A 23,663-nucleotide genomic window follows, 5' to 3' on the forward strand; every position below is an offset into this window, starting at 1 on the left:
ATACGGTTTCAAAAACTTACAGTTTGAAGTAATAAGCTATATTACTTATATTGTATAACTTACCCTAATATTAGTTATATTGCTAATATCGTGCATATTTGTTAATAAATATAAATACCGTATTCAAGTACGGTATCTTGTTCATTCTGAAATAGAAAGTAGACTTATAAAAATATCCGCTCACCTTTGATAAGAAATCTATGAAAAACTTGAAGACTGGTGACATAAATCCTGTGAAATTGTAAAAGTTTCCGAAAATCTCCGTTTTGACCATGCCTGGATGTAGACTGTTCACGGTTACTCCTGAAATAAACAAAATGGCGAGAAATGAGTTTACGGTAAGATTAAAAACTTCTAAAATTCAAATTTGAAAATGTGTAAAAATCAGAGTAGCCTACACTGTAGGGATAGTAAAGATGAAGAAAGTTTTTTATAAATCCTCAATATGAATAATTATTAAAAGATAATAATTATTTGCCTTTTTTCGTTAGGGTTACCGTACTCTTGAATAGAAATATAAATAAAACTCTAAGTAGGTGCCCTTTTTTAAAATATTGTTTACTCACAACATGGTTTGGCTATGATGCCATATTATCAAGTGATTCATTTGATAATGGCATCATGATGTGAGTAAACAATTTTAAAAAAAATGTTTGGATTTTTTTCCTAATAATTATTTGATATAGTTTGGATGGGTCTCTAAACCATGAGGAGTGATGTACCATATATTCTATAACTGTACGGTACGGTATGTTCGTGGATCTGGCATTAAACAGACACCCTTCCAATGAGAGAACCGGTTGCACTGCGCTTATCTCAATCTGTGCGATAAGATGGTATTGCCTGGTAGGACATCAACCCTGCTTCTATTAATTCATATACACAGTTATTATGAGATATAATGATACCTATCCATAATGAAAACTCTATAGGTTGTTGTCAAAATATCACTTATTTATATTTTTAAAAAATCACAAACATTTTTCAACACCAGTGGTGTTGGACACTGAAGTTGACACAATTACTGTTGAAACATGTTTGTGATATTTTGACAACAACCTAGAGTTTTCATTACTTCCTATTATATTAAAAACTGATTCTAGTAACAAAAAACTATTTAAAACTACAATTCAGCAAGAATTAGATAACAATTGAAAAACTATTCAAGACTAACAGGTAACCCGTGCTCTACAAGGGTCTAATTTAAAACTTGACAAACTGAAAACTTGACGTACTAAGGTCTTGAAGAATTCAAAATAGACCTATAACCATCCTCGGTAAATTAAGAATTTTTATGCAAAATTTCAAGTTAATTAGTTGAGTAGTAAAGACGTGATGATGCGTCGTGAATTTCAATTCGTGAATTTCCTATCCCGTACGTGTATAAGCCAATAATTATTAGTTCTTATTAATTTTTGGCGCTATTTACGGTATTTAATTGGTAGAAATAGCCCAGATCAATGTATTGTAAAGAAATTCATTTGTATTAAAAATATTATATTTAGAATTTAGACTGAATGCATCCCAAGACATAGACTCTATAGTGAGTGGTATGCTATACGATAGTTTAAGGAAATTAATGCAAGTATGTAAAGGACTTTTTTCCATACCGTATTGTAAATGTTTTTTTCATGTTTAATAAATAAATTATTTTCTTTATTATATTATAGATATGGATTATTATGAAATCAATATTCATGAATGAATATTTATCAGTTTGACACCCGGTTGGACAAAACTCTGTTAAATTTTAATCCTGATTAAATGTCATGAGAATCATGCAATCAGAGGAGCTATCTTCTCAGAAAACCCGTCTCTGATTAGAAGTTTAGAAGAGAAAGTTGATAAAGTTCATTAAGGCCCGGTTGCACAAAAGCCGGTTAAATTTTAATCGTGATTAATTCCACGAGGACCTATCAGAAGACCTTTTTGAAAAGACTGCTTCTCTGATTGGTTCTCATGAAATTAATCAGGATTAAAATTTAACCGCTCTTTTACTACCTGCACAAAGCCCAAGTATCGTTACCATGTCCCATGATTTATTGCATCTCTTAGTTTTCTGACCATGTCCCATTATGATTTATAGCATCTCTTTAGTTTTTATTTCTATAGTACGATATCTTATATTTATTTTGAATATGTTTTCATTTGATTAATTTAGAACTGACCTGTTCCTTCGAGCTTTTTGGCCAGATAGTTGGCTGTCATGATGTTGCAGAGTTTGGAGGTTGCATAGACGCGGAAATACTGGTGATGCTTGTCAAAATTCAAATTGTCGAAATCGAGTTTGGCGAAAATGTTGACAACTGATGACGTGAAGATTATTCGACTGGGCGCCGATTTCTTGACAAGATCTGGAGAAAGAGAAATAAAAATGAGTTAGAAATATAAGAGAGTTTAAAATACAATATAGAGAGTTGAATATAGAACAAGAGAAATGTTACTAATTAGCGGAATGAGTTAGAAATATGAGAGATTTCAAGATACAATATAGTGAGTTATATATAAAGAAAGAGAAATGTTGATTATTAACGGAATGAGTTAGAAATATGAGAGAATTTAAGATACAATATAGAGAGATAAAATATAGAACAAGAGAAATGTTGCTAATTATCGGAATGAGTTAGATATAAGAGAGATTTCAAGACAATATGGAGAGTTTAAAATAAAGAAAGAGAAAAAAATGTTGCTAATTAACGGAATGAGCTAGAAATAAGAAAGATTTCAAGATACAATATAGAAATATTCAATAGTAAATAGAAAAAGAAAATAGAGAGTTCAAGATACAAATACAATTGAAACTTCACAAATGGAAGATAAAAATAACATTATTTCTTTTTAAACTCTAGTGACACGGAATGTTTATATGGAGCGTGAATGAACTAAAATTATAAATTAACGGAAGGCTTCAGAAAGTTTATAACACAAATGCAACATGAACTAGTTCCTCAATTATTTTTATAATAAATATATATCAATGACAACATGAAGAGGCCTACAGTATTGAGAGAAATATTTTATGAAATACTTCATACGTAATCGAATAAATGAATACCATAGGGCAATATATACGTACTACTGCGAGGCATCAATTTTTTACTTATTCAACAAATAAATTAAAATCTTCAATATTCACAATAATATTGTAAACCGTTGGTTTACAAAGACTAGTAGTCTTATTACTAGTCCAACATTGTTGAACTAGAAATCGGATGGATCGGAAGAATTATTTTCCTTCTATAGGCTACCTAATTATTCAACGAATTTCACAAAGTATGGAAAATTAATAATAATAAATTTATTATAATCACAATGAAGATTGGATACAATTTTAATAATTAGTCTTACTGTCAAAGTCAATGAAATCTTTTATTCTTCAATGATTTAGTTAAATAATAAGTTTTCGTAATTGAAATAAAATATTTTGTTAATTAATTATATTTCTTCATTGTTAAAAATGATCTGATGGTGCTAGAAAAGGATAGTGCTATCTGCTTTGTCGGATGATACGCAAGGACAGCAACACCTGTTTTGTATCAAATACTGCTGTATCAAATCCTGTTTATGTATCAAAACTGTTGTTAGAACGTTGCCTCACTATAGCGACTACTACTGTGCTATGCGGGTATGATGCGGCCCTGGTAGCTCGGATAGCGAAAGATCCAGTTCTGGCTCCGCTAAGCGACCTATGGGGGTTCTTCCAATTTGAACTGTTCTGTTCTGAGGAGTAGCCGTGGTCTAGTGGTATAGACGCTGGCTTTAGGAGCCAGTGGCCCGAGTTCGAATCTCAGCCGGGCAAGATCTTTTTGACGTCACTCCTGTGTTTCAGATGCCATTAATTAAATCCCTTATCAAAACTAAACTTCGTGAACTAAAACGAAATAAACAAACAACCATAGAACAAACCAGATGAAATTAATCCATGACTAATTATTAAACACTATGGTATTTTCCTTGAATAGCCTAGATTATAGTAGTCAGTTGACTTGAACGATGGGGGTCATGAAATAGCTAAATTAGGAGGAAACGGAATCTACTGAAACCATGCTAGGGCCGCTTCGCTCCCCTGAATTTTTATTTGAGCTTCTTTCTTCTGTCAAAAAGTTAAAAGAGAATTTCAGGCTCGATTCAATCACCAGTTCTCTTAGTACTGGGTTGCAAGAATCGTTATTTTTATCAGAATTAATTAATTAATAATACTCAGTTATTTCTCAATTATGAGAAACTTGGTTAGGATATGAGAGTTATTGTATTTCAGTCTAATAGTTCTTTGAAATTTGAAACAGGAATGATATGGAGACTTAACATACATCCAAATCTAACCCTCTCAATTGGCTTGAGAAATGTAGAAAAATTCATTGAAACTCAATAGAAAAACTTGAGAAAAGAAACCCTCTAAAAATCAATCAATCAATAATTTTATTCAATTCAACACTAAAAACATAAGAGAAATCAAAATACAAAAAATCACAACATGATTTCTGTATGAAAAGTAAAGAGAAACAGCAATAATAAGCATAGAGGTATTCATAAACCCTGGGTAACGCTAATGAATTAGTGTCATTTCGCTTTCATTATAATAAATTGGAAATCATTATCAATGACTGGTAATGAGCAACAGGCTTGGAAAAAGCTATAATTGCGCCAATATTGGGCGTATCTTTGGCGTGATTTTGAAGTACTCTCAAGACAAAATTTCTAGGCCCTAGCTGAACTTCTGTACCAAGTATGAACACAGAATATTTTCTCTCAATTGATTCTTGGAAAATGTGAGAAAATTCAGGAAAACGATAAGAAACGCATGGCGAACGCTGTAAAACCGAATATCTTTTACATAATTATTCAACACCAAAAACATAAAAGAAATCAAAATACAAAAAATCACAACATTATTTCTGTATGAAAAATAAAGAGAAACATCAATATAAGCATAGAGGTATTGAAGAACCCTGGGTAACGCTTGGAAAACGCTATAATTTCGTCAATATTGGGCGTATCTTTGGCGTGATTTTGAAGTTCTCTCAAGACAAAATTTCTAGACTCTTGCTGAGCTTCAGTACGAAATTTGAACATGAACTGTCTATTATTATTAAAACGCTCAAAAGACGCGGAACTTGGGTAGAACATAGGCGTATTGACTTTAGGGAGAACTTAACTTCCAATACAACATTATATACCTTAGCTGATAAATTTCATATATCTTAGCTGAACCTGTTTATCAAGTATGAACATTTTTTGTCAATAATTAGTTTTGAAAAATCAGAGAACGCAGAAAAACGCTGGAAAAACTCAGATTTTGGGCGTACCGGTATCTTTGGAATTTTTTGAAATCCGTTTCTAGTGCGTCTCTAGACGGCCAACTGAACACACATGCCAAATTTGAATGCATTTGGTTCAGTGGATTTCAGTGGAGTTCTGTTGATGAATGAGTGAATGAATGAATCAGTGCTATTTCCCTTTCATTATAATAAATTGAAAATCATACATCAATGACTAGGAAAGAGCAACAGGCTCAGCCCAAAACTGCTCTTCTCCCAAAATTTATAAACAGTAACATATTCAAAACATAGGTTGAATTTCATTTTGAAAAATTTACGCCCAATTTCCTGTCCAAAAAACAGAGAAATTGAAAATTTCTTATTTAGAAGGATGAAACCTCAAATCAGATCTCAATATAAAACTCAATAACTACTGAAAAAATGAGATAAAATAAGTCATTTTGAAAAAATTTAGAGCCAAAAATACACTAATCAACTCACTTTCAGGTCTCATTTGACAAACCAGATAGAACTAACCTTATCTAGCTCTACAACGTTGTCAGCTCGTTGCAGCAATGTTGTGAGATCGTTTTTCAACAAATTGGGAATACATCAACAATATTTAATCTCAATATACTATGAAAATTCATTCAATTAAAATATTTTTTAGGACAAATAAAATGTAATAGATGATTAATTGTTATAAGAATGAACGGTTATTGCATTAGGTCACAGAATACAGCATAATTCTAGAATATTATAGAAACTTCTACAGCAGTATGTAAGTTTTTTCAGTAAGTTTTTTCTGATAAGATATATCGATATCAGCTATCCTCTATAGAAGGCAGTGGGATGGCCGAGCAGAAACACTGTTCTACTATATTTTCTCCACTGACAATTTAACGTGGAACTTACTCTGCTATGGTGTTATGCTGCCCTGGTAGCTCGCCTCAGCAAAGAAACGCGAAAAGCTCTTTCGTAGGACCTAGGAGGGGGGGGGTCTTTCGATTTAAACGGTTTTGTTCTGTGGTCTAGCTGTGGTCTAGTGGTACGGACGCTGTTTTTGAAAGCAGTGGCCCAGGTTCGAATCTCAGCTGGGCCAAATCTTTTTGACGGTTCGTTCACTCCTGATCAATAAGTAAGTACATGTTGTTATTTTTTGGTTACTAAATTTAAGTTATATGTTTTTGATGAGATTTATAAATATTAAATTTTATTTTATTTATTTATTTATATATTTATTTGTTTATTTATTTATTTATTTATTTATTTATTTATTTATTTATTTATAAATAATTTATTTATTTATTTATTATTTATTTATAAATAATTATTTATTTATTTATTTATTTATTTATTTATTTATTATTTATTTATTTATTTATTTATTTATTTATTATTTATTTATTTATTTATTTATTATTTATTTATTTATTTATTTATTTATTTATTTATTTATTATTTATTTATTTATTTATTTATTTATTTATTTATTTATTTATTTATTTATTTATTTATTTATTTATTTATTTATTTATTTATTTATTTATTTATTTATTTATTTATTTATTTATTTATTTATTTATTTATTTATTTATTTATTTATTTATTTATTTATTTATTTATTTATTTATTTACTAGTAGTTCTGTGAACAGTACACCTCACGCAGTATTCTCATCCACAAGTGCCTGATTGAAACTATATAGACCTAATGGAAATACAGCAATAGACTGGCTTCTCCACACATCTGTGTAATCTTGTCAGCTGATTTATGATGAATATTTCTATAGTTTTATTTTTACTCTAATATTGGCGTATGAAGGAGGTTCCTTTTTCCTTTTATATTATCCTTGAAATGCAAGATTTCCAAAACCTATTTAAACATTAAGAGAAATGCCAAACCGTCGACTTGAATCTTGGACCTCACTTCGCTCGGTCAATTAGGTTAGGACAAAAACAATACAATGATCGGAAATTAAAAAAAAGGCAATTGTCCAAAACTTCTTCAATTTCCTAATTTAGTTTCAAATTGTCCAAATATTATACATAGGTTATGTCCGTTTCAATTTCTACACCAAATAATCAATCTGAAAATATAAATTAGAGTAAAACAAACAAAAAACTACTAATTATTGAGAAGTTTATCCAGCTATGATATCATCCCGTATAAATCAGGCTATAATATAAAAATTTTCAATCATGAAGTCGTTCCATCCTCAAACTGGAATGTGAACACTGTTAATAAATATTAATTAACAAAATTAGGCTATATAATATACAAAGTTAGAATCATAAAGTCGGTTCATTCTCATACAGGAATGTGAAAATTGTTAATAAATATTAATTAACAAAAAATGATGATATACTTTACCCAGCAACAAGTTTGTTAGCAGAAACGGTCCAAAATGATTGATCTGCATGAGAACATTGAGCCCATCTTCTGTCTTCTTGTTTCTCAGGCCATAGGCACCTGCATTGTTGATGAGAATGTCAATTTTCTCTTCAGTTTCGTGAATTTCCTTTGCGAAGTTCCTGATTGATGTAAGCGAAGAGAGGTCCAGTTTACGGATGACAAGCTTGTCGTTTTTCGTTTCTTCTATGACTTCCTCTGGAAATAAAAAAAAGATAAATAATATTAATCAAGCTTGTAAAGTATATGAAAATACAAAATAATTATAAATCAAATTTTTAAAGTTTATGATACAATAAATTAATATTGGACAAAACTTCAAGAATAAAATTCAAAAGCTGAAAGCTTATCGTTCCACGTCTGTTTTATATACTTCCTCTGAAAATAAAGTATTCAACTTTAAAAGCTGCGTTTTCACCAGTTATCAACAAAATGTTTTACAGTAGAAACAAAACCTATTTTTTGGACATTTTATTAATTTATCAAAATTTGGGAATGGAATAGATTTGGCCCAAGCCTGTTGTTCCTAATCATATTTATATGATTTGTGATTTTGTCCACGAATAAATAAATAAACTTAATCCTTATAGATTCTATTAGATTGAACATAACTTATCATATACATGATAAACATATGTGTTTGTTCAATCTAATAGAATCTATAAGGATTAAGTTATTAACATTTTGTTAATAGCTTTGGTGTAAACGCAGCTTAAAGTATGTATCTCCTTGTTAGAATATGGGACAATATATTGAACACAATTTGAGAAAATGTTTGTATTGTAATGTTAATTGTTTTTTTATGAAACAAAAATTAATCAGTTATATTTTTTGGGTCGTTCGTTGTATGTACTCCATTCGAGGATGAAGGATAATTAAAGAAAAAGCTAAGAAAACTGTGGAAAGTCAGTATAGTTTGCACTAAATATTCTATAATCACTTTGTCGTTATGGGTTTGTTCAATGATTTTATCTTACTAAAATATGGGAATAAACAATAAAATATATACAAGACATACTATCTGTTTCACGCAATACGGTCATTTTAAAAGATAAAATGATAGAAGATAATTGAAGATACAAGATCTTTGATCAAAACAAATGAGAATATAGAAGACAATACGAACAAAGATTTGAAATGACAATGAAAACAAGAAATTACAATAAAAGCTAATGACAAAACAAAACAAATGATTTGAAATGACAATGAAAACAAGAAATTACAATAAAAACCAATGACAAAACAAAACAAATGATGACAAATAAAACAAGTCAATTGATTAAAGATAACATTGTATCTTCAACACCATACATGTCTAAACTCTAGGTAACTTGTATCTTCAACACCACGAATGTATAAACTCCAGGTAACTCCTAAATTGTGTACCTTCTTAATTTAGGTAAATAAACTAGGTAACTTGTATTTTCAACACCATAAATGTATAAACTCTAGGTAAATTGTATCTCCAATACCATAAATGTATAAACTCTAGGTAACTTCTAGGTTGAGTACCTTCTAAATTCAGGTAGCTTCTAAGTTCAGTACTTTCAGAGTGACTTAAGAATGAAACCCTGAACTTTATAGGATTTGGGCCTATATTAGTATTACTATCCCAGTTTATTCATGAAGAGTAGACTTGTTTTTTACAAACTCCACAATAATTATGGCTACAGTCATTGATAAATCTCCCAATCTTGAATTTTTGAACGTATGATTAGTCCCGCATGTTGAAGTGTATGAAAAATAAATGATGGTCATTGAGAAAAAACTCTGTGGTGAGATTCTCTTCAAACTGTCAGCATTGGTTAAATGGGAAGCATTGATGGTTTCCTAAAGGAATGCTGACAGTTTCATTTAAGTCTCACTCGACAGGTTGCCATTGAAATATTGACGAGCATTTTTAAAAGTGAAGTCCATTAAAATTAATGGACAAATTTTCTGTAACAAAAAATGGGAACCTTTAATCACCATAGGTGGTAGATCTAAAATGTCTACTATGTGAGTATAAAAGCAACTACAAATTTTTGTATGAAACAAGTTTTAAAAAATTAACAGACAAATCGATGTTACAAGGCTATTTCCTGTCAAGATAATAACTCATGTTCTTCAGACATTAACCTGCAATTACTATTTGTAGATTTAATACACCTCACATTACAGTGTAGAGTGATATTAGTTTTTCTATGGGCCCCACTAATGTACTAGATTTATCAAGTATGACCATAGAGAAACGATAGCGTGAGTAGATATCCCATGGAATAGGAAATTTATGTCGCAATTTTTACTGTTATCCCAAGCCGATAGTTCACGTAGTTCTTTCCCATGCAGCTGTGTGACGCTGGTAGTCTCTCAAATTGTGCCGTTCATACACTCTCACCCCAACAAAACAGTAAAAATTGACAATAATCGACAGTAATCGGCTTGAGATAACAGTAAAAGTTGCGACATAAATCCCCTATACCATGGGATATCTACTTACGCTATTGTTTCTCTATGGTATAACTTAATCTTGTACCTCACATAATAGTGTAGAGTGGTTAGTTTTTCTATGGTCCCTACTGATGTACTAAATTTATTAAGCGTGATTAAATCCAAGAGCAAATAAATATCGCATCTAAAATGGAGGCTTATCTTCATCTGAACACCACTAAAACTCTTGTTAACAGAAGCTTTTAGAGCTTATATTCATTTGCATTCCTCCAAAAAAATAATAAATCAAAAGTCTAAAAATATTTAATTCATAAGAGCTTCAAAATAAATTAGCAATATTACCAGTTGAAAGAGTCTTAAAAAGTCAAGTCATTCATTCACTCTTGTTAACAGAAGCTTTTAGAGCGTATATCCATTTGCATTCCTCCAAAAAAATAAATAAATCAAAAGTTTAAAAATACTTAATTCATAAAAAAGAGCTTCAAAATAAATTAGCAATATTACCAGTTGAGAGAGTCTCGAGTCATTCATTCACTTAATAATAATAATAACCATAAATTTCTGCAACTGTCAAACCAATTAAACTGTCAAGATGTTGTAAATCAACATAACAAAATTCCATAAGTAATTAACTGAGACATTGCAACAAGGAGATTAAAAAATATACCAGACTATGAAAAAAATGATCGAAAAACTTAAACTGAGGGATATTTACTGTGTTAAGGTACAGGTCTACTACTTTGAAAAAAAACATAGAATGAATGAAAGATACAATCTCAACAATCTAAAAAAGGTCGACTCAGACACTGCAAATTAATCTTAAAAGTACCTAGTCATTTCCATTGATTGGAATATTATTATAATTTGGAGTTGCTTATACATTAGTGTATACGAGTGATGTAGTATATATAAGTATATAGTATATTAAAATGTACATATGTGCTATGAAGATTGGTCTTTACAGCTATCCTATATTTTATAGACTACCAAATTACTATTTTTTTTTGTGAATTTTGTTTGTAGCTTTTAAAAGCGTGTACCTGTATGGCATTGTAGATGGATATACTCTAATGCAAGGAAAATATGCGTTATTTAAATACATTGAACTTGAACCGTCAATATCCTGTTCTCCATCATAAATCATAAAAACCAATACAACAAGTTCTTGCTGAAACAAATCCATATCATCACCTAATTCAAAATAGATTAACGATTTTTGTGTTTATTCTTCTACGTTGCAGACACTGACAAAGTCAAAATAGATTAGGGTTCTCGGTTCGTTAATTTTTGTGATATAACTTGTTACATTAGTAGAAATCACCTCAAAGTGTCAGTATTGCTTATAATATAACACCAATGTTCCCCATACAACCAATACTGACACAGATCTCATTAAAGGGATATTGTTCATTGCATTTATAAGGAGACCTCTTGAAAAATGGCCTTGAAAATGAAGTTATTAATCATGTAAGAGCCGTCTGAGAAGTAGATTTACTAGTTCTAGACGTTCCTAATGGGTGTTACTTGTTACTTGTTCCTGTTACTTGTTTGTGTCGTGTGATTGAAATTAGTTTTTATGAGCCTAGGTCAGTCATGCATGGTTATATAATGCTTGCAACCGATGATGCTAATAATGTTAATGAACTATGATACCTATAGTTATAAACACTCTACCAGTTAGGAATGTTTGAAAAAACCAGATATATGGTGATATTCACTTCAAACTGTCAGGATTTGTTTGTAAATAACACAAATGCATCCCATTTAACTCATGCTGACAATTTGTAGTGAATCTCATTATAGTGCAAAATGTTGCTTCGGAAATGGGAGACAACTTTTGTAAAGATTGTTGGAATTTTTCTCTAAATGTCAAAATATTTCAAGTTTTTGATTGATTTTCGATCAGAAAAACATATAGAATCACAGTTTTTCGATGCTGTTTGGTGAATAATAGACTTAATAATTATATACCTAGGCCTGAGTTGGTCAAAATCGAAATGTCACGAAAGCTTCCACTAAATTCTTACTTTTTTAGTATTAATTTAAGGTATGAAAATATTGAAGCCTGATTATTTTTTCAGTCTCGTGGTTGATTTATATGGTAATAATATCTTTTAGTATTCCACATCAGGATTTAGGATTTCAATTATTCTACTTAGTGTCCTGTTTACAGGTTTATTTTTAAGAGAAATAATCTAAACATTCCTTCGGTTTTTTCTACACGCAAAGGACGGATATGGTTGAATAATATTGCTCAAAATATTTCAGTTTCCTTAGATTTGAATTTATTCTCGATTAAAACGGATTTTTTCTACATGCTAAGGACGGATATGCTTGAATAATAGTTCTCAAAATATTTCAGTGTGCTCAGATTTCGAATTTATTCTCGATAAAAAATGTATGGAGATCGATTATGTTGAAGAAATGTATCAGAAGACGAATAGGCCTAGACCTATAGTAAAATATTGTCGTTGAAATTCTTTACACTTTTTCTTGAATGTTGAATGAAAATAGTAGAAGATTTTTGTATGTACTCGTCAAGGTCCTATCTCTTGTTGATATCTAAAATAAAATGAAACAATAATAACGTTTGTTTTTCTCGTGGAATTTAAGACCGAATTCGAAAAAATGTCGTTCTGGGAGTTGAAATGTTTTTTTGCTTTATCTCAAGTTACTGATTTGGAAACAGAACAATCTAGAACATTTTCTTCCATTTTTTTTCAAATCCACGCGTATAGGGCTATTTTATTCTTAGAAAACAGTTCATTGTGATTCAATATAATAAAATGTAGCTATCATTGACAAGATATAAAGGAATAAAACCATTAAACTAAATCAAGTAGACTGTTGACATCAGTCTTTATATTGATTGGATCGGTTTTTTCCAAAAATAAATTGTTTTTCTGTTATTTTTGCCCCAAAAGTCATTTATAAATAAGAGAATTTGAGAATATTCAAACAGTTTTTTTTTCAATTAACGTGTACCACGCATACAATAATTTGTATTTTTTTATTATTAGCTTGTGCTCTAGATGATTGAGTATTATTTTGTATGCATTGTTTTTGGCAATAAAGTTTACTATTATATTATTATTAATGTAGAGTAACTTGAAAGGTAGTATAATACATCAATGCAGTGTAGTTTAAGATGATTCAAGTTGAAACGATCTCAAATCAGTTGAAAAAACTAGTTTCTTTCAGTAGTCACTTCGGAATATTTTATTACTCCTATTTTTGATCACATCGTGTTACTGTATAATAATTATTTCAAATAATATTCAATTAAAGCTATTTAAATAGAACTAAGGACTTCTGCTAATGCAAATGTTGTATGAGATCCAGCTTCACATTCGTAATCAAGTTATTGTTACTATAATAATATTATATTGAAATATCTCATTATTTTTATAAATTTGTGGTTTAATATCTCTTCATAGATTTGTAAAACGACTTCATTATTTTTAGAAATCTGTGGTCTTCATTTATGAGATCATGTCAGACTATTAATAGTGTTGATTCAATAAAGTTATACAAAGTAACAAATACAGTAAAAAAGCACTCACATTCTTTGATGTGGCGACGTCCGTTTCGTGCTGGTATCGCACATTTTCAAGCCAAACAGGAATTGAAGTGTTTAAGGCTATGAGGGTGAAATTTGGTGGGGGTGAAGGGGAGTTTTGGTTCACCGGACGTCGCCACATCAAAGAATGTGAGTGCTTTTTCACTTTGAAGTTTTATAAAATTTAATAGTAATAATAATAGTGGAAACAAGATGGATAACCAACAACAAATACAGTAAGTTACGTTTTTATAGTGTAGAGCCGTTTTCACTTCTTGAAAAAAACTTCTGATTAATATTATTAATCTAATTTCTCATTAGTATTAGAAACTATACGAAAATTGAAAATACAGTAGTTGTATCAAAACTAAAATTAGCCACAAGTCTCATTCCATAAATTTTATTACTAGGTAGCCTAGTCTTCATTTTATTCTATTTTTCTTCAGTCTTTAAATTCAATACCTATATGGTATTCTGGCGGAAGCAAGACGGTTAGGGGTAGGAACTTTTAGCAGAAGACTTGTCTTTATGAAAATTATCGATGAGGGAAAAATTAACCTTGTTCCGAATCTTTTCCATGAAATACCTTTGTTGATTCTTTGTCAGGACTATTATATGGATAGCTACCCTATCACAAATCACTATTACCGGACTACCTTTATTCAAGGTCCTGCTATTACACAAAAATACTCAATATAGTATAATATAAATACTAATTATACTAACAGTATTCCGGAAGAGAAAATTTAAAGCAACTCAGCTACTCAAGTAGGTACGGTACCTAATTCATAATATCCTATCATCCTGTCTTTTAAGTGACGTCTCTTTGAATAAGAAAATCAGTAATCCAATGAACAATCACACATGTCGATGAACTTGTTGCATGAGAATGCACTTTCCAATGCAGTATTCAATGCATTTAATGCACTTTCCTAACAGGAAACTTGCATTACATATTAACTTGTTTGCAAAAAATAGATTTCTCAATGAAACCGTTTTTCTGCCTCTTTTCCTCATCTGTTTTTTAGTACGGTATTTTCTGCTTCCGCTCTTTCTCATCAAGTATTCTCGTATTTTACTATCGTTATTCAAATTGCATAAAATCTCTATTCTCATTAATTAATTTTTCATACTTTTTAAAATTCGTTGAATGATAGGCAATATTGTCATTTAATGTAAATAAGTTTATCAGGTCAGTCAATATTATATTATATTATATTATATTATATTGTATTATATTATATTATATATATTATATTATATTATAACATGCATGAATAAAGAGCTCTAATCCCTCTCTCAGTCTCAGTCTCATTCTCCCTCTCTTTCTCTTATTTCTAAGTATTTATACTAGGTATTTTATTGAATCTTTGGCCTCATTATTTCATCAATCTCATTTAATTAATAGTTTGGGCGTGGTGCTGCCGGTCTAGAATAGCAGGCCTAGCGTCCCAACAACCCAAGGTGCTAGAGTGGTACAACCCCACCGAAAATCCGGGTTCCTTTATATCCATAATCCTCTATATTCTACGTCCTTACCCCTCACCTAGCCTTAATATCCTCCCACTTGTACCTTTCAAATTTTCCACTTCCCTGTGAATTCTGAAGATTTAATTCATTCATATTTATTTCATTCATTTGCAATACAAATGAGACTAATGTAAATAACATTGGTAGATAAAATAATAAGGTAGTCCTTGTGCTATTTTTCTTCCAAATTTGTAGGTGACACAGTCCAAGATAATGTTAGAATTTCACGTGTACAATTTTCACAAAATTCTAGTCCAAAATAAACATGAAAACTATAAATTTCTAATTTAGAAGGCTTGAATTAATAAATTGATTAGAAATATTACACTCAATTACCACTCATATCACCCATCATTTTCATTTCCAGCATGAATTTTTACAAAATATGTTTTATTATCTACTATAAATGTAATTATTTTTTTGTCATAGAAGTGTTATTATTTTGAATTATTATTACCAGTGTTTGCCATAGGTCTAGTCAGACCTAGCAATGTAAGATTTATTAAATAAATATCAAATATCAAATATATATGTCTCTCTTGCTCTGTATGTACAATTCAAATGTGATTACTGTATGTTATTGTATTTTCAGTTCCCCTATTAAACTTGCTTTATTTCTCTCTTATCGAGTCTTTCTATCTCTTCTTCTTCTTCTTCTCCTTCTTCTTCTTCTTCTTCTTCTTCATCATCATCATCATCATCATCATCATCATCATCATCATCATCATCATCATCTTCTTCTTCTTCATCTTCTTCTCTTCTTCTTCTTCTTCTTCTTCTTCTTTCTTCTCTTCTTCTTCTTCTTCTTCTTCTTCTTCTCTTCTTCTTCTTCTTCTTCTTCTTCTCTTCTTCTTCTTCTTCTTCTTCTTCTTCTTCTTCTTCTCTTCTTTCTTCTTCTTCTTCTTCTTCTCTTCTTCTTTCTTCTTCTTCTTCTTCGTCTCTTCTTCTTCTTCTTCTTCTTCTTTTCTTCTTTCTTCTTCTTCTTCTTCGTCTTCTTCTTCTTTTCTTCTTTCTTCTCTTCTTCTTTTCTTCTTCTTCTTCTTCTTCTTCTTCTCCTTCTTCTTCTTCTTCTTCTCTTCTTCTTTCTTCTTTCTTCTTTCTTCTTCTTCTTCTTCTTCTTCTTCATCTTCTTCTTCTTCTTCATCTTCTTCTTCGTCTTCTTTACAACCTTATCATTGCGAATTGCGGTATAATAGCACACCTTGTACATTACACTGAAAGGCACCTGGCTAATCAGGAACTCTCGTCCTTTATCTTGAGAGAAACTTGATTTCTCCAGCTTGTAATAATGATTGAATCTTGAATTTCTTATTCATTTCACCGGTATACCGGTACCGTACAGAAACTGGTATTATTTAACATCGCTTGTTTTCAACACTATAATGTTACCAAATCGTGATATTTATTTTTTTTTGTATTCAACTGTTACTAGTACTAGGACTAACGATAAGTTTTTCTATCCTAAATTAATACTACAAGTCATTTTACAAGAAGTGTGTGTGTGTGTGTGGTGGGTGTTGTGGTGTGTGTGTGTGTTGTGGGGTGTGGGTTGTGTGTGTGTGTGTGTGTATGAGTGTATGTGCGTCTGTGTACAAGATATCTCATCTCCCAATCAACGGAATGACTTGAAATTTGGAACTTAAGGTCCTTACACTGTATTAGGATCCGACACAAACAATTTCGATCAAATGCAATTCAAGATGGCTGCTGAAATGGCGAAAATTTTGACAAAAACAGGGTTTTTCGTGATTTTCTCGAAAACGGCTCTAACGATTGAGATTAAATTCATACCTAGAATAGTCATTGATAAGTTCTATCAACTGCCACAAGTCTCTATCTGTAAAATTTCAGGAGCTCCGCCCCATATATGCAAAGTTCGATTTTAGATTCTCAATTATCAGGCTTCAGATACAATTTAAAAAAAAATTAAGTGGGAATGATTCAGCATGAAAATATCTACAATTTATGTCCAGTAATATTTTCACCTAAAATTGAAAATAAGCTCGAAATGCGAGAAAATAAGATTATTCAATTGCAAACTGTTGGCAACTGTTGATTCTATTAAATCATTCACTATGAAGAGATAGCAGACTTCGTGTGGTCTGCAGCGCTATTGTCCTGTCACCAGCTGTCTCAGATCTTAGAAATGTAGATTTGATATGCGCGGAAACACTTGATCAATTTTCATAACGGCAAGGAAAGTTGTGTGAGTGCACCACACCAGATTTTTTTTTCTTGTTTTGAATTAGCTCATTCATAATCACTGCACTAAATTGATATATTATTTTTTTCCACTCTCACTAAGTACTCCTGGAGGTTTACACCAGACCTGTTGGCTTCTTCCTTTTCAATCTTCTCGTCAATGTTGACTTATCCAAAAGCTGGATTGCCTCAACATTTTGGTATATTTAAATTGAGTAGAATTTGAGTAAAATTCTCCAAGAATCATAATATTTTATTGTTTATATTTGGTGTTGAAGTGCAAGTTCCATTGCCAAAATTACAGAATTTATTTGGTAGAATAATGTTGATTAAAATATTGAATAGCTTTAATGATTTGATCATTACTTAATAATTAATAAATGGAAAAACATTATTGTAGGCCTATATATAGTGAGCTCCACGTTATAATGGCAGTAGATAACGATAGGAGAATGTCGTTGCCGATTCTCTGCCTTGATTAATAATTATATTTCTAAATTGTTAAAAACAGATTTGGCAACGTTGTGAAGCTAGAAGAGCATAGTGCTACCTCCTTTGGTGAATGATAGACAAGTATAGCAACACCAATGTTAATCAAATACTGCCATTATAACGTGGACATCACTATAGTATACATATATGTAGGCCTACTGTATAATTTTGAGATCGATCATTTTTCATCAGAGGAGTTCGTCTAACACGTATATTATATCATATATACGAATCTATGATAAATGATTGTATAGACGAATCCATCTTTTCTCTGTGTTTATACATTGCCTTGACTCCATTTTTTTATGGAAAGTACGGTACTCAAAACAAGCAAATGCAGATTAATCGAATATTAGCTCTACACATTAAGAAACTGCTACATTCTTAATTTTTATGAGTACCTAATATTTTCTAAATTTTTTATAATTTATCAACTCACCTTTGGTTTCTTCGCAGTTTCCTGATTCCGGCAAGCCATTATTATCCTGGCTCCCCTCCTCGCTAATTCAAATGTGATAAGTCTGCCGATCCCTGAAAATAAATTCCCGATTCGAATAATTTTTGTTGAACATTTATTAACCGTAATGAATCTAAAATTAATAATAATATCATTAATGTTATTTAGGTTGGGTATAATGAAATTCATATCATTCTGAGTACCCTTTTTACTATTTCGGCTACTAATTAAGTAATAATAACTAATAATCACTTGAAAATGGCATTAGTAGCCGAAACATGTCGTGACGAAATAATTAAAAAGTAGCCCTAAAGAAAAAAGATAATTAGATGGTGGTGAAATTCATATCCTATAGTGAGGTCCACGTTATAGTGGCAGCGAAGAAAGATTAGAGAACAACTGGTATTATTTAACATCGCTTGTTTTCACATTATAATGTTACCAAATCGTGATATTTATTTTTTTTTGTATTCAACTGTTACTAGTACTAGGACTAACGATAAGTTTTTTTCTATCCTAAATTAATACTACAAGTCATTTTACAAGAAGTGTGTTGTGTGTGTGTGTGTGTGTGTGTGTGTGTGTGTGTGTGTGTGGTGTGTGTGTGTGTGTGTGTGTGTATGAGTGTATGTGCGTCTGTGTACAAGATCTCATCTCCCAATCAACGGAATGACTTGAAATTTGGAACTTAAGGTCCTTACACTGTATTAGGATCCGACACAAACAATTTCGATCAAATGCAATTCAAGATGGCTGCTGAAATGGCGAAAATTTTGACAAAAACAGGGTTTTTCGTGATTTTCTCGAAAACGGCTCTAACGATTGAGATTAAATTCATACCTAGAATAGTCATTGATAAGTTCTATCAACTGCCACAAGTCTCATATCTGTAAAAATTTCAGGAGCTCCGCCCCATATATGCAAAGTTCGATTTTAGATTCTCAATTATCAGGCTTCAGATACAATTTAAAAAAAAATTAAGTGGGAATGATTCAGCATGAAAATATCTACAATTTATGTCCAGTAATATTTTCACCTAAAATTGAAAATAAGCTCGAATGCGAGAAAATAAGATTATTCAATTGCAAACTGTTGGCAACTGTTGATTCTATTAAATCATTCACTATGAAGAGATAGCAGACTTCGTGTGTCTGCAGCGCTATTGTCCTGTCACCAGCTGTCTCAGATCTTAGAATAGTAGATTTGATATGCGCGGAAACACTTGATCAATTTTCATAACGGCAAGGAAAGTTGTGTGAGTGCACCACACCATTTTTTTTTTTTCTTGTTTTGAATTAGCTCATTCATAATCACTGCACTAAATTGATATATTATTTTTTTCCACTCTCACTAAGTACTCCTGGAGGTTACACCAGACCTGTTGGCTTCTTCCTTTTCAATCTTCTCGTCAATGTTGACTTATCCAAAAGCTGGATTGCCTCAACATTTTGGTATATTTAAATTGAGTAGAATTGAGTAAATTCTCCAAGACTCATAATATTTTATTGTTTTATTTGTGTTGAAGTGCAAGTTCCATTGCCAAAATTACAGAATTTATTGGTAGAATAATGTTGATTAAAATATTGAATAGCTTTAATGATTTGATCATTACTTAATAATTAATAAATGGAAAAACATTATTGTAGGCCTATATATAGTGAGCTCCACGTTATAATGGCAGTAGATAACGATAGGAGAATGTCGTTGCCGATTCTCGCCTGATTAATAATTATATTTCTAAATTGTTAAAAACAGATTTGGCAACGTTGTGAAGCTAGAAGAGCATAGTGCTACCTCCTTTGGTGAATGATAGACAAGTATAGCAACACCAATGTTAATCAAATACTGCCATTATAACGTGGACATCACTATAGTATACATATATGTAGGCCTACTGTATAATTTTGAGATCGATCATTTTTCATCAGAGGAGTTCGTCTAACACGTATATTATATCATATATACGAATCTATGATAAATGATTGTATAGACGAATCACCATCTTTTCTCTGTGTTTATACATTGCATTGACTCCAATTTTTTATGGAAAGTACGGTACTCAATAACAAGCAAATGCAGATTAATCGAATATTAGCTCTACACATTAAGAAACTGCTACATTCTTAATTTTTTATGAGTACCTAATATTTTCTAAATTTTTTATAATTTATCAACTCACCTTTGGTTTTCTTCGCAGTTTCCTGATTCCGGCAAGCCATTATTATCCTGGCTCCCCTCCTCGCTAATTCAAATGTGATAAGTCTGCCGATCCCTGAAAAATAAATTCCCGATTCGAATAATTTTGTTGAACATCTTTTATTACCGTAATTGAATCTAAAATTAATAATAATATCATTAATGTTATTTAGGTTGGGTATAATGAAATTCATATCATTCTGAGTACCCTTTTTACATTATTTCGGCTACTAATTAAAGTAATAATAACTAATAATCACTTGAAAATGGCATTAGTAGCCGAAACATGTCGTGACGAAATAATTTAAAAAGTAGCCCTAAAGAAAATTAGATGGTGAAATTCATATCCTATAGTGAGGTCCACGTTATAGTGGCAGCGAAGAAAGATTAGAGAACAACGTTGCCGATTCTCCGACTTGCCACTGCCTTTAGAGGGTGGCTGATACCGGTTTATATCTGATGTTATATCAACTGCTCATCCTTGTTTCAAATAATCAAAAATATTCTATTCCCCCAAAAAAATGTTTCTCAATAAATATAAAATAATGAATTTCCATATTTGGGGTTGGATATTTTGCCAATTGATTATATTCCAACATGGATGAAAAACGATCTGGCAACGTCGTAGAGCTGGAGAAGGATAGCGCCATCTGTTTTGTCGAATGATAGACAAGGATAGCAACACCAATGTCAATCAAATACTGCCATTGTACCGTAGACCTCACTGTAGAAAGATGATACAAGGATTATAGACAAGGATAGCAACACCAATGTTAATCAAATACTGCCATTATAATGTGGACCTCACTATAGGAAGATGATACAAAGTTCATACAAGGATGATACGAAGATGATTCAAAGATGATACGGAGATGACAAGGATAGCAACACCAATGTTAATCAGATACTGCCATTATAACGTGGACCTCACTATAGCAACATGATACAAAGTTCATACAAGGATGATACGAAGATGATTCAAAGATGATACGGAGATGACAAGGATAGCAACACCAATGTTAATCAGATACTGCCATTATAACGTGGACCTCACTATAGCAACATGATACAAAGTTCATACAAGGATGATACGAAGATGATTCAAAGATGATACGGAGATGACAAGGATAGCAACACCAATGTAATCAGATACTGCCATTATAACGTGGACCTCACTATAGCAACATGATACAAAGTTCATACAAGGATGATACGAAGATGATTCAAAGATGATACGGAGATGACAAGGATAGCAACACCAATGTTAATCAGATACTGCCATTATAACGTGGACCTCTCAATATGAAGATGATACAAGGATGAAACGAAGATGATACGAAGATGATAGAAGGATGATAGACAAGGATAGCAACACCAAATCAAATCAAATACTACCATTATAACGTGGACCTCACTATAGCCTCTGATCCCGCCTTCTTGATAATATATTGTAGCATGAAATGCTGTCAATTCCTGAAATCTGAATTCCAAATTTGGACATTATTCTTGTAAAAATCTGCTCTTATTTGAATTTCAAATTATGTACGGTATGTTAGAGGAGCTAGTCAGATTCTTCGTTAGTCAAATACTGGTCAAGTATAATAATACAGGAATCAGCTGTTATTTGACTAAAGACTTAATCCTCTCCCAAAGAACACCAATCTTGTCCTAGGAAGTAGAACAAGATCTCATGTTCAGGAAGCTGCAATAATTGTTCAAATTAGTTCGCTTTTCAAGCAAATTGGTTCATTTTAGTGTGAAATTAGTTTATTTTCGTTGGAATTGGTTCATTCTAACTGACGGATGACGTCAAGAGCACTCCGATGACGTAGGTTGACAGAAAGTTGTTAATTTTTAATTGGTTGTCTGCTTAACTGAAATTGAGCTTAATTCCTGGAGAGCATGTAAAGATATAATAGCTCGCAGCAGGTGGGTTTTTTTGTTGCACGTTTTAGAGTAATATTAGGGAGAGAGTAACATATTATCATAATTATTGGTTCAGATTCCGAGAGATCTTGGAAACGAAGTGAAACTGACACGTTTCAGGCCAAATCCTACCTTGATATTTGGAAGAAGGCTTGAACATTATTGTAATCTTTGTCATAAAATTATGATTGTTATTTATCAATTTTTGTTATTTACATAGGAGGTTTAAGACTGTTACTACTTTTTACTACTTCAACTACTGTTTATGTTTGTTTGTATATTGACGCTATTCCTGATGTAGGTACCTGTACAGTCATGTTTATGAATAAAGATTTTTTCATTTCAATTCAATTGGAATATTCAAGAAAAATGAATTCAAGTAGAGCATTGATTAACTGGACATCGGTTATCCAGACGTCTGTTGGGTAATATGAAGGTGCGTACAGACTTACGCTCTGCTCCGCAAACGAACGTTACGCGGTCGCTTAACAACGTTCGCAGAAGTTCGGAGCAGTTCGCAAGATGATCGCAGGTCTACTTTATCGAATGATAGAGAAGGATAGCAACACCAAAGTTAATCAAATACTGCCGTTATAACGTGGACCTCACTACAGTTGAATTGAAATTCATCCCCTTCTCTTGTTTAAATACCTAATATATTTACAGTATATTCTTTTTCTTCTCTATATATTTTCTTCCAGTTCAGAGTATACTAAAACACTATTTTCCCCAATATCTGGTACAATTATTATTTTCAGTTATCAGTGTTAGTTTATAGTAGTTGTTCTTCATTTTAGGTTCTAGTTTTTTCTAAACCGTATCTAGTTCAATTATTTTCAATAACAAGTAGTGTTAATCTGTTATCTGTTCTGTTTTCAATAAAGTGTTACTACTTGTACTTATTTATTTTCGGTTTCCTACCTGCATTAGCTCCTGTGATGAGCACCGTCTTTCCATCCAAGCGGTTAGTGTTGGTGATTTTGCCCGTGGTTAGCATGTTGTACAACTTAATCAAGGTCAACAGAACAATTGAGAAAAATATAAATTGATGGTCTGCGATCCACTCCAACATAGCATTAACTGACAGCAATTAACTGGAGGTAGCACGCTGCACATACAAAACACAGGAAAAGAACATGATTTAACAATTATATTTTATGTAATATATTGTAAGTATAATGGTATATGAACTATTGGTTCTT

At 31.4% G+C, this 23,663-nt stretch overlaps 1 protein-coding gene across 1 annotated transcript; it reads right to left on the bottom strand.

Annotated features, from left to right (window-relative positions):
• Positions 1 to 82: 82 nt before the first annotated feature.
• LOC111055469 (retinol dehydrogenase 13) lies at positions 83 to 23,569 on the bottom strand (the record flags this gene model as incomplete). Its single annotated transcript, XM_039436015.1, is given in 5 exon segments — positions 83 to 303; positions 2,169 to 2,354; positions 7,631 to 7,867; positions 20,519 to 20,611; positions 23,383 to 23,569. Coding segments are annotated over 5 exon segments (888 nt in total).
• Positions 23,570 to 23,663: the final 94 nt, after the last annotated feature.

This window comes from Nilaparvata lugens, chromosome 10 (genome assembly GCF_014356525.2).
Source record: "Nilaparvata lugens isolate BPH chromosome 10, ASM1435652v1, whole genome shotgun sequence".
In the NCBI taxonomy this organism is placed as follows: domain Eukaryota; kingdom Metazoa; phylum Arthropoda; class Insecta; order Hemiptera; family Delphacidae; genus Nilaparvata; species Nilaparvata lugens.